This window comes from Paroedura picta, chromosome 10 (genome assembly GCF_049243985.1).
Source record: "Paroedura picta isolate Pp20150507F chromosome 10, Ppicta_v3.0, whole genome shotgun sequence".
NCBI lineage: Eukaryota > Metazoa > Chordata > Lepidosauria > Squamata > Gekkonidae > Paroedura > Paroedura picta.
The window spans coordinates 4228579-4245335 of NC_135378.1; the positions used below are offsets into that span (position 1 = coordinate 4228579).

The 16757-nt window shown below is 49.5% G+C and overlaps 1 protein-coding gene across 7 annotated transcripts in view; it reads right to left on the reverse strand.

Moving 5' to 3' along the window:
- The window catches only part of EVC (EvC ciliary complex subunit 1), a 122280-nt gene that overhangs the window by 35990 nt on the left and 69533 nt on the right, over positions 1-16757 (reverse strand). For all 7 annotated transcript variants that reach the window (XM_077300732.1, XM_077300731.1, XM_077300729.1 and 4 more), the window contains 2 exons: positions 13639-13849; positions 5345-5551 (listed from right to left, as the gene is read on the reverse strand). In XM_077300732.1, the coding sequence (XP_077156847.1) occupies positions 5345-5551; positions 13639-13849 (418 nt within the window). The remainder of the gene's footprint in view (positions 1-5344; positions 5552-13638; positions 13850-16757) is intronic.

Below are 16757 nucleotides of genomic sequence, written 5' to 3' on the forward strand. Positions count from 1 at the left end.
CCCATTCCGCACAAGGACCAATGTTGCCAATTGGTTCCTGAAAGCAGAAACACTATTTTTAATAGTGCAATCTCGGCGTTACTCATACCTGGCTTTGTAATGGAACCCAGTTGTGTTTCAATAGTTTCCCACAGGTTTCTGGTCTCGCAAAAATCGCTAGAAAGGAAGTGATATTTTCTGTGCTTTGTCCCACCCCTGGCTGTTAATCAAAAGAACAGCCAATGGGCAGCTGTTATCATGCTCCCGAAGAGCCCCTTTCCCTTTAAGAACAGTTTTTTTTTAAAAAAAAGAAAAACACACGTTGCAACGAATATGCCTTGATTCCTCCTAACATAGAGACCCATCTAGCTGGCAACTGGCTTGTGAGCTGGCAAGTCATCGTTACCACGCTCCCCCGAGTGAAAAGAAAAATCCCCCCGCCCCCTGTACAGGCGCGATTTCTGGCCAAAAATAAAGGGAACTTGCAAACAGGGCTGTGTTGTGCTTGGGGACTTAGGGGAGCTTTAAAGCACTTCTGTGTAGGGACTGTAGCCGGAGAAGTCTCGCTGGGTGAATGAAGGCTCGCCGGTTCGTTGCTTTCTGCTCGCTCTGAGAAAAAAGAATGGCAATCGCTTCGCCGAAAGTTTGGAGGAGAGAGCCAGAGGGAGGGACTTTGCTGGAAGCGCAACAATGGGAATGCACAGGTCTTTTTGCTACTGTTGCAGATTGTTTGCAAGAGTGTAGCACTTTTCGGAGGGTGAATCCACTTTTCTGGATTTCCCTTTTAAGCGCTACAACAAATCGCTTTTTGTGGGACTGTTTCAGGAGTGTGGCAGATTGTGTGCAACGTCATGCGTAACTGCAAATTAGTAGCGTTTACAATTTGCAAGCCTTTGGCAACATTGAAATCGTGCGGAATGGACCAGAGACTTGGAATTCCTTACTCCCTAACATTCTGACAACTCAAGAGAATCCACTTTATAGAAACTTTGATGATGATGTCATCCGTTCAGTTGTGTCCGACCCTCGGCGATTCTATAGGAAAGTCTTTGCCATGCGTCTCTGTCAATGACCGCTTCTTTTAGTGGGTTCATGGTCATCCCTGCATCGGCTTTGATCGTGTCGAGCCAGGGGATCCTTTGGCAACCACGTTTCCTTTTGCCGCTGACCATGCCGAACAATAATGATTTTTCTAGCAAGTTTGATCGCATGATGTGTCCAGAGTAAGTGAGCTTTAGCCGTAATATCTCGCCTTTTAATGACATAGTTGGTTTGCTCCTCTCTAATACTGTCTTTTTGGTAACTTTGGCTGTCCGTGGGATTCACAGCATCCGTCTCCAGCACCATCATTCGAAAGCATCTATTTTTCTCCTGTGTTCTTACTTTAGGGTCCAGGTTGTTATGGGGAAGACAACTGCATAGACTAGCCGGCACTTTGTATTAAGGCTGATATCCTTATCTTTCCATATTCGGTTCATGCTTAACATTGCGTTCCGGCCCAGTGTTATTCGCCATTTGATTTCACGGCTGCATCCACCACTTTGAGTAATCAGAGCCAAGAAAGATATAATCATCAATATAGTCAATATTCTCATTGTCAATCGTGACTTCAGTGCTACTGCCAGTAGTTGTCATGATCTTGATCTTTTTGATATTTTTGTTATAGTCGCATCTTTTCACTTTCTTCTTTTAGCCTCTTTAGATGATCTCATAGTACTGTATTGTACTATAACCCTTGACTGATGTAATTTCATGTTCTTGTGCTTCAGACTGTATCAGTTCTTTATCTTAGAATCATAGAATCATAAAGTTGGAAGGGGCCATACAGGCCATCTAGTCCAACCCCCTGCTCAACGCAGGATTAGCCCTAAGCATCCTAAAGCAGTGGTCCCCAACCTGCGGGCCGCGGCCCGGTGCCGGGCCGCGAAGGCCATGGCGCCAGGCCACGGCTCCCTCTCCCCGCCCCCCCCCCCGCAGTAAAAAACTTCCCGGGCCGCAAGCTTGCTTGAGGGCAGGGAGAGGGAATCAGGGCCGGCCGCGCCCGTGCGGGCGCGGCCCGATGCGTGGGCGCGGCACCCGGGCACGGGCCGCACCCCGATGCCCTGCCGGTCCCCAACCACAGAAAGGTTGGGGACCACTGTCCTAAGGCATCCAAGAAAAGTGTGTATCCAACCTTTGCTTGAAGACTTCCAGTGAGGGGCCGCCACCTCCTTAGGCAGCCTATTCCACTGCTGAACTACTCTGACTGTGAAAAACTTTTTCCTGATATCTAGCCTATATCGTTGTACTTGAAGTTTAAACCCATTACTGCGTGTCCTCTCCTCTGCAGCCAACAGAAACAGCATCCTGCCCTCCTCCAAGTGACAACATTTCAAATACTTAAAGAGGGCTATCATGTCCCCTCTCAACCTCCTTTTCGCCAAGCTGAACATTCCCAAGTCCCTCAACCTATCTTCATAGGGCTTGGTCCCTTGGCCCCAGATCATCTTCGTCGCTCTCCTCTGTACCCTTTCAATTTTATCTACGTCCTTCTTGAAGTGAGGCCTCCAGAACTGCACACAGTACTCCAAGTGTGGTCTGACCAGTGCCGTATACAATGGGACTATGACATCTTGTGATTTTGATGTGATGCCTCTGTTGATACAGCCTAAAATGGCATTTGCCTTTTTTACCGCTGCATCACACTGCCTGCTCATGTTTAGTTTACAATCCACAAGTACCCCAAGGTCTCGTTCACACACAGTGTTACCTAGAAGCGTATCCCCCATCCAGTAGGCATGCTTTTCATTTTTCTGACCCAGATACAGAACTTTACACTTATCTTTATTAAATAGCATCTTGTTCTCATTTGCCCATTTTTCCATTGTGTTCAGATCTCGTTGAACTCTGTCTCTATCTTCCGGAGTATTTGCCAGTCCTCCCAATTTGGTGTCATCTGCAAACTTGATGAGTAGTCCCTCCACCCCCTCATCTAGATCATTAATAAATATGTTAAAAAGTACCGGGCCAAGCACCGAGCCCTGAGGTACCCCGCTACTCACCTCTCTCCAGTCTGATGAAACACCATTGACAACAACTCTTTGAGTGCGGTTCTCTAACCAATTCCCTATCCACCTGACTATCTGAAAATCCAGATTGCAGTCCTTCAATTTATCCATCAGAACATCATGGGGAACCTTGTCAAAAGCTTTACTAAAATCCAAGTAAATGACATCAACCGAATTTCCCCGATCCAGCAAACCTGTTACTTGGTCAAAAAAGGAAACCAGGTTGGTCTGGCAGGACCTGTTGGAGACAAATCCATGCTGACTTCCTTGGATCACCAAATTGTCCTCCAGATGTTTGCAGATCGCTCCCTTTAATATCTGCTCCATTATCTTCCCCACAACAGAGGTCAGACTCACTGGTCTGTAGTTTCCCGGGTCATCCTTCCTCCCTTTTTTGAAGATCGGAATAACATTTGCTCTCTTCCAGTCCTCCGGGACATCTCCAGTCCTTAAAGAGGTTCCGAAGATGATGGACAAGGGCTGTGCAAGTTCTCTGGAAAGTTCTTTGAGTACTCTCGGGTGCATTTCATCCGGACCAGGGGATCTGAACTCATCCAGTGCAGCTAAATGCCTCTCGACAACCTCTCTATTCATGTTAACCTGCCACCCAGACACTGTCCTTTGGCTATGGCCATCTCTAGATGTGCCTAAACATTTTGACCTTTGGGAAAAAACAGATGTAAAATAGGCACTAAGCCTTTCTGCTTTCTCTGCATCTTCCGTTAGAGTTTGTCCATCCGCACCCAACAGTGGGCCTATTGCCTCCTTTACTTTACGTTTGCTCCTCACATAACTGAAAAATCTTTTCTTGTTACAATGGGCTTCCCTGGCCAATCTTAGCTCACTCTCAGCTTTGGCCTTTCTGATGATTGATCTACAGTGCCTAGTAACCTGTAGGTACTCTTCTTTAGAGCTCTGTCCTTCCCTCCATTTCCTGAACATTTTCCTTTTCTTTCTTAGTTCCTCTTGAAGTTCTCTGTTCATCCAAATAGGCTTCTTAGAGCTCCTGCAGTGTTTTCGTCTTTCTGGGATAGTCATTGATTGAGCATGCAATAGCTCCTGTTTGAGTAGCACCCACCCTTCACATGCTCCCTTCCCTTCCAGCATTCTCGTCCATGGTATGACACTCATCATGTCTCTGAGTTATTAAAGTTTGCCCTACGAAAATCCAACATCCCCATCTGGCTACAAGCTTCCTTGGCTCCCCATCTCAAAAGGAATTCTATGAGGACATGGTCACTTCCCCCTAGGGTCCCCACCTCCTTCACCTCATCCACCAACTCTTGCCTGTTGGTCAGTATTAAGTCCAGTATGGCTGAACCTCTTATGGGTTCATCTACCATTTGATAAATGAAATTGTCAGCCAGGCAGGTCAGAAAGTTGCATGACTGAGGACGCTTCGCAGATTTTTTTTCCAGCACACATCTGGGAAATTGAAGTCACCCATGATGACAAGATCCTGCCGCTTGGATATTTTCTCAAGCTGCTCACAAAGTGCAGCATCCACATCCTCTCGTTGGTCAGGTGGTCGGTAGCAGACACCAACCACCACACTGTTTGTTTTCCCCTCGCTTATTTTCACCCAGATGCTTTCCACTGTAGATATGCTCTCCTCCACTAGAATTTCCTGACAGGTAAGCCCTTTCCTCACATACAATGCCACTCCTCCACCTCTTCGATCTATTCTGTTTTTTCTGAACAGTTCATATCCATCCACCATTTATCTTCCTAAATTACACTTTTGTTTACCTAGACTCTGATCTTTTTCACCATCCACCATGCATTTGCATTTCTTTATTTATAACCCAGCTCCCTCCCACCCAGTTTGGACTTAGTGGCTTTTTAGAATATTATCCCACAACAACCCTGTGAAGTAGTCCAGGCTGGGCATTTATGACAAGCCCAAGATCAGCGGGTGAGCTTCCACAGCAGCCATGGGGTTCAGACTCGGGACTCCCAGGAACCCAGTCCTCCCTTGATCCATGATCCCATGTCAGCTCTCATTATGTGCAATCATCGTATTTGTTCCAGTAAGAGGTTCACAGCAGAAAAGTTTGATGCATTCACACTGAGCCTTTCTCTGCCCAGACTCCTGCTGTCCCCTTATCCTCATGTGTCATTTTCTTGATAAAAATGAGGAAAGTGATTTTCTCTTCATAGCATCTGAAGGCGTGGCCAGACTTCCATTTTCTTGACCCTCTCCCCACCGTGAGCGGTGCATGTGTTTAAACTTGGAGCCAGGGTAGGGGTGGGGGTGGGGGGACTGGCTTTAGGCAGAGAGCCTCCTATTGCTGAAGAGCAGCTGGTGACAGCCCTACCTGAATGTCTTTGCTGTCCTCTGGGTGGTGCTTTGCAGCCAGGTGCTGAGCGTGCTGGACCAAGGCCTGGCCAATCACTTGCTGCAGATACTGCTGCACGAACTGAAGGCTCTCTTGGGTTTGTGCCATTAACTGCTGGTGGAATTCTAATCTGGTCTGCTGCATCTCACTGCCCAGTTTCTCCTCCTCTTCAACAATGTGTAATTCCTTGTAAACAGAAAATAACAGAAAAAAACTGTAATTCCTCAAGCAAACACTGTCAGCAAGCATCCATGTGGGATCACCAGGAATCGCCAGCTTCACTAGGTGCTTTATCAATGTCTACAGTGTTCTCCCATCTTTGAACTAGTTGGCCATGATAATTTGATTTATACAGAGTCCTTTCTAAAAGCCTCTCCTCCCAAAGGGGTCTCCATGTGGAGCTTAGAATCAGCTCATGGCAAAATTCCGAACAAGAGGCCACTCCATTTCATGCTCAGACACTGTGGGCATGAAAATCCAGGAAAATGCTGCTTCGAAACTAGCATCCATCCATCCATCCATCCATCCATCCATCCATCCATCCATCCATCCATCCATCCATCCATCCATCCATCTATCTATCTCCATTACATTAAGTCAAGCATAAATTCTGAAATGACATGTTCAATGATGCAAGATGACAAAGCAGGATCCAACTGATAGCAAACTATGTCCCACTTTCCTCTACCAGAAGGAGTCTCAAAGCAGCTTACAATTGCTTTCCCTTTCTCTCCCCACAACAAACACCCTGTGAGGGAGTTGAGGCTGAGAGAGTTCTGAGAGAAACTGCTATGTGAGAACAGCTCGAACAGAACTGTGACTAGTCCATGGTCACCCAGCTGGCTGCACGTGGAATCAAACCTGGCTATTCAGATTGGAAGCCGCTGCTCTTAACCATGACACCAAGGGTCCAAGGCCAGAAAGGACTTAGCATGGGTTAGCCAAGGAGGAAGGCGACTAGAAATTCTAATAATCTGTAAACTGCTCCGCAGAGCGATAAGAATAAAGCCCTAAGGGCTAAGTGAGAGGAGAAAGGGGTGGGTCCTGTCCGTGATAAAAACTCAAAGGGGCCAATCAGGAGCCGCGACGTGGCTCCTGATTGGCCCCTCCGAGCGCCTCCCCATTGGCCACTTGGCCCATCCTGGACTAGCTGCACAGATGGTTCGCAGACACGGCGGCCCTGCTCCTTTCTTGGTGGCGAACCAGGGACCTTGCCTGGGGAGAGGGGGTGCCAGGAAACGAGCAGGACAGCAGCATCGAAGATGCGGCGGCCCTGCTCCTTTCCAGCCACCGATGAAGGAGCCTCGCCGGGGGAGGGGGCCTTCCTGAGCCTCCCCACCAGCCTTACCCCCAGGCCGCAATTGCCACCACTACCGCAGCCAGACGCCTGCCATCGCCGGCCTCCTTGAGGCGCCAGGCCGTCTCCCCACCAGCCTTCCCGCCGCTACCCTGGCCAACCGCCCACCATTGCTGGCCTCCTGGAGGCGCCAGGCCGTGGCACCGCTGCCCGGGGAGGGGCATCTTGCGCCCCTGCCCAGCCAGGCAGGAGGCCTGCCGCCACCGCAATGGACAAGGAAAGCCCCGCCGCCACGCCACCTCCCTACACCCACCTTCCCTGCTCTTTGCCCCCCCAACTCACCCCCCTGAACAGCTGCTGCTCTGCGCCGGTTTCCCCCCTCCCAACTACCCGCCCACCCACCCCCAGAAGTTCCTGCTGTGCTCCCCCCGCGGTTGTCTTCTCCCCCACCGCTCAAAATTCACCACCCCCTCCTCCCTGCGGATCCCCTTGGCCACCCACCCACCCGTCACCGTCTTGCCTCAACCCCCCCCCACAAGCACCTCCGCAATCCACGTACCCATGGACCCACCCCTCTCTACCCCACGCTCTTCCTCCCCACCCCAATTTGCACCCCCCTCCCCACACTGGACCCTTCGCAACCCCCCTCCTTTCCCCCCCCCACTCCTAGTTCACCTACCTCCCTGCTGGCCTTCTTTCCTTCTTCCTTCCTGACTTCCTCTATTTCTCTATCTACTTCCTGCCTCTCTCTCTCTGTCTCTCACACTTCCTCTCTGAGAGCCAGTTTGGTGTAGTGGTTAGGAGTGCGGACTTCTAATCTGGCATGCTGGGTTCGATTCTGCGCTCCCCCACATGCAACCAGCTGGGTGACCTTGGGCTCGCCACGGCACTGATAAAACTGTTCTGACCGGGCAGTGATATCAGGGCTCTCTCAGCCTCACCCACCCCACAGGGTGTCTGTTGTGGGGAGAGGAATGGGAAGGCGACTGTAAGCCGCTTTGAGCCTCCTTCGGGTAGGGAAAAGCGGCATATAAGAACCAACTCTTCTTCTTCTTCTTCTTCTTCTTTCCCCCTTCCTGTTATTCTGCCTTTATGCCCTCCTTTCTTTCTCCCTTCTATCCATCCCTTCACTCACCTTTTCCCCTCCTTTCTCACTCCCATCTCTCTTTCCCTCTTCTACCTTCCTTTCCTTCCTTATTCCTCCAAATCCACTAGAGCCCAATTTATTTTAGCTACAGCGGGCTTAATTTCAAGTAGTAGTAGTAGTAGCAGCAGCAGCAGCAGCAGTAATGATAATAATAGTAGTAGTAGTAGTAGTAATAATAATAATAATAATAATAATAATAATAATAATAATAATAATAATAATAATAATAATAATAATAATAATACAATCCCAATAACAGATGGGCAGCCAATCATGATAGGAACTGCAGCAGCAGAGCAGATTAAAAAAATGGAAACAATCTGTGAGGGGAAAAATAGCAGCCTTGGGATTTTCTCCAGAATTTCTCGTTAGGATGGCCTCTGACCAGGCTAAAGAGGTTATCAAACAGCGAGTAGTGGATACAGAACGCCAACATGATTTAGCTGCTCTGCCTTCATTATTAGTAAAAACAATAGGTAGGTCATAGCTCCCTTGGCTTATTTGACGAATCTTGAGGTCCCTTGTCACTGGAGGGCCTTTACTCTAGTTTGCTGCAATGCCCTTCCCTCAGTTGTACTTGAAGGGAGATACAAGAACATTCCTTATGGTGAAAGGAAGTGCCCCTGTGGCTCTAGTCAAACAGAAACAATGGAACATTTCCTTCTTCACTTTCAGTTTTATAAGGATACTAGACATTTAGCCCGCTGTAGAAGAAAGACAGCGGGCGCTAGAGAATGGGGAGGCAAACTGTAGGCCAGTGGTCCCCAACCCGCAGGCCGCGGCCCGGTGCAGGGCCGCAGCTCCTTCTTCCCTCCCCCCCCGATTAGCTCGCGGCCCGGCAAGCTTCTCCCTTCGGGAGGGGAGGGAAGAGAAGCTCGCTGAGCCGCGAGCTAATCGGCCGCTTTAGCTTTAGCGGCTGATTCGCTCGCGGCCTGGAGGGGCTGGGAGGGGAAGCCGCAGCCGCCGGCATGGCGGCGGCACAAACGCACACGCGCGGACTGCCGCGCAGCGTGTTTGCGCCCATGCGCGTTTGTGCTGGGGCTGTCGCGCATGCGCAGGCCCCCGAGCCACCCTCTCCGCCCACTACTCCGCAGCAGTCCGCAGCAAGCGGAAGCTTGCGGACCGCTGCTGTAGGCAAAGAAGGAAGAAGAGTAAAGGAGGTATGGGAGAGAGAAAGAAGGGCAAGGGGCCGTTGAAAGGATGGGTAGAAGGGAGAAAGAAAGGAAGTAAAGGAGAAAGATAGGAAGCAAGTGAGAGGGAGAGACAGAGAGACAGGAAGGAGATGGAGAAATAGAGGAAGTCAGGAAGGAAGAAGGAAGAAAGGAAGGCAGGTATGTGAAAGGGGAGTGTGTGTGTGAAGGGTGGGGGGAATCGCGGGTGGGGAATCGCAGGGGGGGCAAAACGAGAGGGGGAGGTGGCGAGGGAAGAGGGGGTAGAGAGGAGTGTGTACATGGGTGTGTGGGGTGGGGGAAGGGGTGGGAGAGCATGGTAGGTGGGTAGCTGTGTGTGTGTGTGCGTGTCTGTGGGGGCGGGGAAGTGGCAGCGGTGCGATGGGGGGCAGCCAGGGGGGGTTGTGTGTGTGTGTGTCTGGGCAAGGGGAAGCCAGTGGGAGTACTCACTGTCGGGGAAGGTTGCTTCTCCTTGTGTGCAGTGAGTCCCCGGGTGGGCAAGGTGAGGCTGGGCCAAGCAGCCAATGGAGAGCTGGGCTTTGCGCGGCTCCTCATTTGCCGCTTGGCCCTGGAGCGGCATTCAGAGGGCCCAATCAGGAGTCGCTTCGCGGCTCCTGATTGGCCCCTCTTTTATCCCAGACAGAGCCCGCCCTTTCTCCTCCCCCTTAGGGCTTACTTTTTTATTTATTCCGCTCCACAGGAGCGGTTAAAGATACTTTCCATTTTTATTACACCATGGCTATATAAAGTCCCAGGGCATGCTGGCCAATTTTAATGTCCTCCCTGCTCCTCACAGACACAAACTGTTCATAGACAGAATCATAGAATCACAGAATAATAGAGTTGAAAGGGATCTCATGGGTCATCTAGTCCAACCTCCTGCACTTACCCCTTGCCTTCACAGAATCAGCCTCTCCGTCAGATGGCTATTTACTTCCAAACTTTATATTTTTCCCTATTGAACTTCATTTTATTGTCTGCAAATTTAATAAGTATCCCCTATAATCCCTCATCCAATCCAAATCATTTATAAATATGTTGAACAACACAGGCCCCAGGACAAATCCTTGGGGTACTCCACTTGTCACTCTTTTCCAAGAAGATGCTGAACCATTAACAAGTACCCTCTGGGTATGATTTGTCAACCAGTTATTGATCCACCTGACAGAATTATAACCCATACTGCATTTTACCAACTTGTCAACAAGAATATCATGTGGAACCTTATCAAAAGCTTTACTGAAATCCAGATAAACTATGTCCACGGCATCCCCCTGATCCAGCAAGGCAGTCACTTTCTCAAAGAAAGAGGTAAGGTTGGTCTGACATGACTTGTTCTTGCGAAACCCATGCTGAGTCTTAGAAATGACAGCTCTCAGTTCCAGCTGCTCAAGGACCGAGTGTTTGATTAGTTGTTCCAAAATTTTGCCAGCTATAGATGTCAAGCTGACAGGTCGATAATTATCCAGATCCTCCTTTTTCCCTTTCTTGAAGCTGGGGACAACATTTGCCCATCTCCAATCGTCTGGCACCTCACCTCTTCTCCAAGAAGTGTCAAAAATAATGGACAGAGGTTCAGAGATGTCAGCTGCAAGTTCTTTTAGTACCCTTGTCTGCAGTTCATCTGGCCCAGAAGACTTTGTTTCATTTAAAGAAACTAGGTGTTTGTGGACTGCCCCAACAGTGATCCTAGGCCACAATTCCTGTCCCCCGTGTTGTGTTATGTTTTTGCCACACTGATCACTATTTCCCTCACAAGAGAATACTGAAGAGAAATAGGAGTTAAGCAGTTCAGCCCTTTCTTCATCATCTGTTATAATTTCACTTTCTTGTCTTCGCAGTGGTCCTATGGTGTCCCTATTCTTTTTCTTGCTTGAAATATACTGTATATACTCGCATATAAGCCCACCCGCATATAAGCCGAGGCGCTTTTTTTATCACAAAATTTTGCCACAAAATCTGGGCAAATTTATTGACTCGCATATAAGCCGAGAGTGGGAAATGCAGCAGGCTACTGGTAAATTTACAGGGTGGACTAAGTGCTTAATCCATGCTCAATCATCACACGCTTTCCCATCCAGCCTCCCTTCCAACAAATACAGGATGAATAGCTGCTGGTTTTTGTACCCCACTTTTCACTAACCAAAGGAGTCTCAAAGTGGCTTAGAATTGTCTTCCCTTCCTCTCTTGATGCCAGACATCCTGTGAGAGCACTGACAGAACTCCTCTGTGAGACCAGCTCTGACAGAGTTTAGAGACATCGTACTCCATCCTTTGTGTGCCTCATGGTTTTGGTTTTTGAAGTTCCTTGTAAGCTAGTAGTTCCCTGCTAATGTAACATTCCCTGTAGATTTGAGATCTTCTCATCTTCAGATCTTGCAATCACACCAAGTTCTGAATTTATGTCTTACTTATCCTTTGTGCCTAGTTTAAAGCCCTCTTCACCAAGTGTGCAAGGGTTCTCCCAAGAATACTTTTTTCGGTACTTGTGAGGTACACACCGTCTCTTGATAAAAGCCCCTCATATTGACATCATTGACCATGATCCAGGAATCCAAACTGTTCCCGTCGACACCATTGACATAGCTAGTCATTTACTTGCATAATTTTTCTCTCTCTTCCAATGCCTCGGCCACGTACCGGAAGGACTGATGAAAACACAATCCGTGTTTTTCACAGAGTAGTTCAGCAGTGGAATAGGCTGCCTAAGGAGGTGGTGAGCTCCCCCTCACTGGCAGTCTTCAAGCAAAGGTTGGATACACACTTTTCTTGGATGCTTTAGGATGCTTTGGGCTGATCCTGCGTTGAGCAGGCGGTTGGACTAGATGGTCTGTGTGGCCTCTTCCAACTCTATGATTCTAAGGTAACTGCAGGGGCAGCTCTCTGGCTGCAGAGTGCAAGAGGACAGGGCAGCAAAGAACCAGACTTTAAGACAGGTGGGCAGAAGTGTGTGGTGGTGGAGAGGGGGTCTGCGACAGCAGAATCCTGCTTGCCAGTGATGTGTGAGAGTTTGGCAGATCATGGAAGCGGCAGATGGAAGTTCTCCACGTGAAGGTGTAGCTCAGTCTAACTGAGATCAGGAAGATTACCTGAAGCTGCAAAACAAACAGCTCCCCCCTCCCCACACGTTCTTATCTATCAATCTAATTGCAGTGCATAGCTCAAATAAATTGTCATTTGATTACCTGAATTCCTAATAAGAAATTAGGGTAGAAAGCAATGCACTTTAAATATCCTAGGTATTCTTTAGAGCTACAGAAGCCATATGTGGTCTGTTTTGACATCATTTATTTATAGCAAAGGAAGATGGTCCTGATTTTGGTTTTTTCTTCCTTGTCAAGAGCAATCTATACTAGCGATCCCCAACCTGTGGGCTGCAGACCACATGTGGTCCGTCGACTAATTGGAGGTGGGCCGTGAAGGATGCCTTCTCCCCCCCCCCCAGCCCTTTACTTCACCCCTCCCCCGGCCCTTTACAACAGTGGTCCCCAACCCCCGGTCCAGGGACCGGGACCGGTCCGTGGATCAGTCGGTACCGGGCTGCGGCTCCTTCTCGTCCTCCTCCCTGGCTGCTGCCTCGGGGGTTGCTCTGCCACTCTGCTGCCGGCTCACCTTTGGTGCTCTCCAGCGGCTGCCATGGCTGGGGCTCCCCCTCGGCGTGGCACTGCACAGCTGCTGTTGGCAGCACCCCCCAACGGGCGGCAGGAAGTCAGGGGCGCTGGTGGGAAAGCAAGCGGAGCAGGGGCTCAGGCCGTGGCGACGTCCCTCAGCAAAAGACTACCCCCCTTCGGGCCTCAGTAAAATTGTCAAGCATTGACCGGTCCCCGGTGATAAAAAGGTTGAGGACCACTGCCTTAAACCCCCATTTTCCTGGCCGGCCTGCCTACCTGCGCCTCCTAGAATTCGGCCTGTAGCTCAAGCACCTCTTTGTCATTGGTGTGGCAGAAGAATGTGATCTCATTATGGAGGAAGACCTTGGGGTGGCAGCCCTCACCTGTGCCTCAGGGCAGCCTCCATCCAGTGAAGGCCGGCATCCCACCACCGCCATTGGGGGCGTAGCTGTAGTGCAGCTCTCTGGTGGCAAGGAGGAGACGGGTGTAGCTGTAGTGCTGCCCACTCCCACCCTCTGCCACAGCCAAGGCTAGTTGCTCAGCAAGCACTAGCCTGCCCCATCCATACCCAGGGCTGGCCCAATCCCCAGGCAGCTGTTTGGACAGCCTACCAAAGACCCCTTCCCCCAAAATGCTTTGCTGAAGGCAGCGGTGATGCATCTGAACTTCTCCTTCCTGCTGGCAAATGTGAGGCAGGCACGGAGTGGGTGATGTTGGTGGGAGAGGGTAGGGCTAATTTGAGTAAGAACACTGCTCCTGTCAGCCCCCTCTTGGCTACGGGCTTGGACAGAGGTTCGCCTTCCTCCTGCCCTGGAAAGGCTGAGTCGCCTCTCCAGTTGCTCTGCCTCTAGGGAGGCCCACAGTGCCATCCCACTCTGTAGCATCACAGCCAGGACATGCTAGGTCTAGCAGAGACTTCCTTTTGGCAGAGTCCCTCACAAATGCGGGTGAAACAGATCCAGCCCCCAAATCAGCTCAAGGTTATTCTGACCAGATGGGCATAATGCCGACTTGGCAATAAGAGGTGAACCAAGGGGCACCACGAGTACCGTTTCCTTCCACTGTTTCCACTGGAGTTCATCCAAGCAATGGGAAGAACTCTGCTGCAGGATCTGGTGTTCCTTCAACCGCCAAATGTCGCTTCTCCTCCTGGACGTTCTCATTTGGGCAAGGACACCGAGCGTGATCTGTCGGAGAGCCAACCTTCTCAGGATAGGCCGGAGCAAGGACTTGTGCTTGTGAATTATGAATTTTGAAGACCTGTGAAAAGATCATGGCTAATGAAAGGAGAATCAAAGGGATGCACTGTGGAAGGCTATAAGCATTGATCGAAATCAGAGCCTCGTGAGGAACCTTCCCCCGGCAGAATTTAGGAGGGAGCTGTGGGGTGGAGTCAACCATCCTCCTGCAAGCCACCGAGCCTCCTTCCGACTTAAGGGGCTCTTCCTCCAACAAAACAGCCCTTTAAGATGGAAGAAGTCTCTCCAGACGGGGGAAAAGCTCAAAACTTAAGCCAAAAGGTGGGGTACAGATATTTTTATAAATAAACGAATAAATCAGTAAGAAGAGAGAGGTACAGTCCACAGAATGGGTGACACTTCAGATGGTCCTGCTTCCATGGGAAGAGGAAAAAACCTCTTTCACAGGCAGGACAGTATGAGAAATGGGAATAAAATTACAGAGAAATAGTCCCCAAAGTTAGCAGAGGAAGTGCTGCAGACCTGGGCTGAATCTGCATGGAGCTTTTATTGCAATCGCAGGTCATAGAATCATAGAATCATAGAGTTGGAAGGGATCTCATGGGTCAACTAGTCCAACCCCCTGCACTATGCAGGACATTCACACCCTAATCGCTCATCTACTGTAATCTGCCACCCCTTTGCCTTCACAGAATCAGCCTCTCCGTCAGATGGCTATTGAGCCTTTCTTAATATGTCTTGGTCTCCAAACCCCTCACCATCTTTGTTGCCCTCCTCTGAACACATTCCAGTTTGTCAACATCCCTTTTCAACTGGGGTGCCCAAAACTGAACACAGAACTCCAGGTGAGGCTGAACCAGAGCAGAGTAAAGCGGTACCATCACCTCCCGTGATCTGGACACGTTTGATACAGCCCAAAATCCCATTTGCCTTTTTAGCCACTGAGTCACACTGCTAACTCATGTTCAATGTATGGTCTACTAAGACTCCTAGATACATTTCGCACATGCTACTGCCAAGACAAGTCTCCCCCATCTTATATTGGTGTATTTGGTTTTTCCTACCTAAATACAGAACTTTACATTCAATCCCTGCCATCTCCACTGAATGTGACTTCCAGTTTGATTTTGGCCAATATAAATTTTCCCTCTGCAACAAGCATGATTGATCCGGAGTGACCCTATCTTTCCCCCACAATATCCTGGAGTAGATATAACCCTTGATATTTAAAAAATCGGCATGAGTAAGTGTGCAGCTCTCTGCTTTCCCCAAAAAAACTTGTTGCTGCCTTGTGGCTCCAATAGTGTAACAAGGCAGTCTGTCCCTGATTGGCTGGGCACCAGTTCAAAGAATTTCTAATTACTGGTTGCAAGATGTTTTTTTTTTAGATTTAAGGAGACTGTGCTCCACAATCCACACTTCTTGCAGCAGAGATTTGCCTCATTCCGTGAGAAGCTGCTACTGTCTTGTCTCAGCTCGTCTCGGCTATCCCACCCACCCACCCACCTGCTCACTTGCAGATTCAGTCCCTGTAAGGTAGGAGAGTCTGAGAAATCAGGGAGGCAGTTCTCTTAATTCTGAGTTCTCATCTCCGCTCAGCTCCCCACTCCACCCCCGCCCAGTCACTCGTGTGCATCCTCATGCAGATGGGTTTCTGTTTCAAGTTGCTGGTGGTGGTGGGGAAGCACAAGGACTCTGATTCAGCATGCACTTCCTCTGTCTCTCATTCTGCATATGCCCTAGTTCAGGGGTAGTCAACCTGTGGTCCTCCAGATGTCCACTGACTACAATTCCCATGAGCCCCTGCCAGCATTTGCTGGCAGGGGCTCATGGGAATTGTAGTCAATGAACATCTGGAGGACCACAGGTTGACTACCCCTGCCCTAGCTGATATTATTCTAAGGCAGGCACTAAGTTAGGTAGTGACATACTGCAGAAACCCCAGGATAAGAGCTCCTTTCTTCTATATGGAATCCACCAAAAAGAGGCTAAGGGGCTTCACTGTCTCTCTCTCCTCAACCCTTCTGTGAGTCAAATAAGCCCTGCCTGAAGTTTCCAGAAAGAGACTTCCTTGCATTGTAAAGAGACTTCCTTGCATCCAGAAAGAGACTTTCTTGCATCCCCGTTGCAGAATGGTCCTGACCTTGGAATCAGGCAGCTGATCTCCTTTGCCATGTCTGGACTGCTTGTGCCATGTTGCACTTGTCCTCTTGCTGCTTTCCCAGGAAGCTCATGGCCACTTGCCTCATGAACAAAAGAATCAGATGCTTCTGTTTCTTCCCTGGGTATTCCAGGCACACCTGACCTCTTTAGATCTTGGAAGCCAAGCAGGATTGGCCCTGGTTAGTATTTAGCTGGGAGACCACCAAGGAAGTCCAGGGTTGCTCCACAGTCAAAGGTATGGGCAAAACACCGCTGTGAGTCTCTTGTCTTGAAAACCCCATGGGGTCACCGTAAGTCATCCCCAGCTTGGGTCTACCGGTTGGTACCAAACCCCGTGACTCTCTTACTCATAGAATCATAGAGTTGGAAGGGACCTCATGGGTCATCTAGTCCAACCCCCTGCAACATGCAGGGCGCCCACAACCCTATCACTCATCCACTGTCACCTGCCACCCCCTTGAACCTTCCCAGAATCAGCCTCTCCGTCAGATGGCTATCTAGCCTCTGTTTAAAAATTTCCAAAGATGGAGAACCCACCACCTCCAGAGGAAGCCTGTTCCACTGAGAAACCACTCTGTCAGGAACTTCTTCCGGATGTTTGGATGGAATTTCTTTTGAATTAATTTCATCCCATTCATTCTGGTCTGTCCCTCTGGGGCAAGAGAGAACAATTCTGCTCCAGCCACCATATGGCAGCCTTTTAAATACTTGAAGATGGTTATCAGATCTCCTCAGTTGTCTCCTCTCCAGGCTAAACAGACCAAGCTCCCCCAACCTTTCTTCATATGTCTTGGTCTCCAAACCCC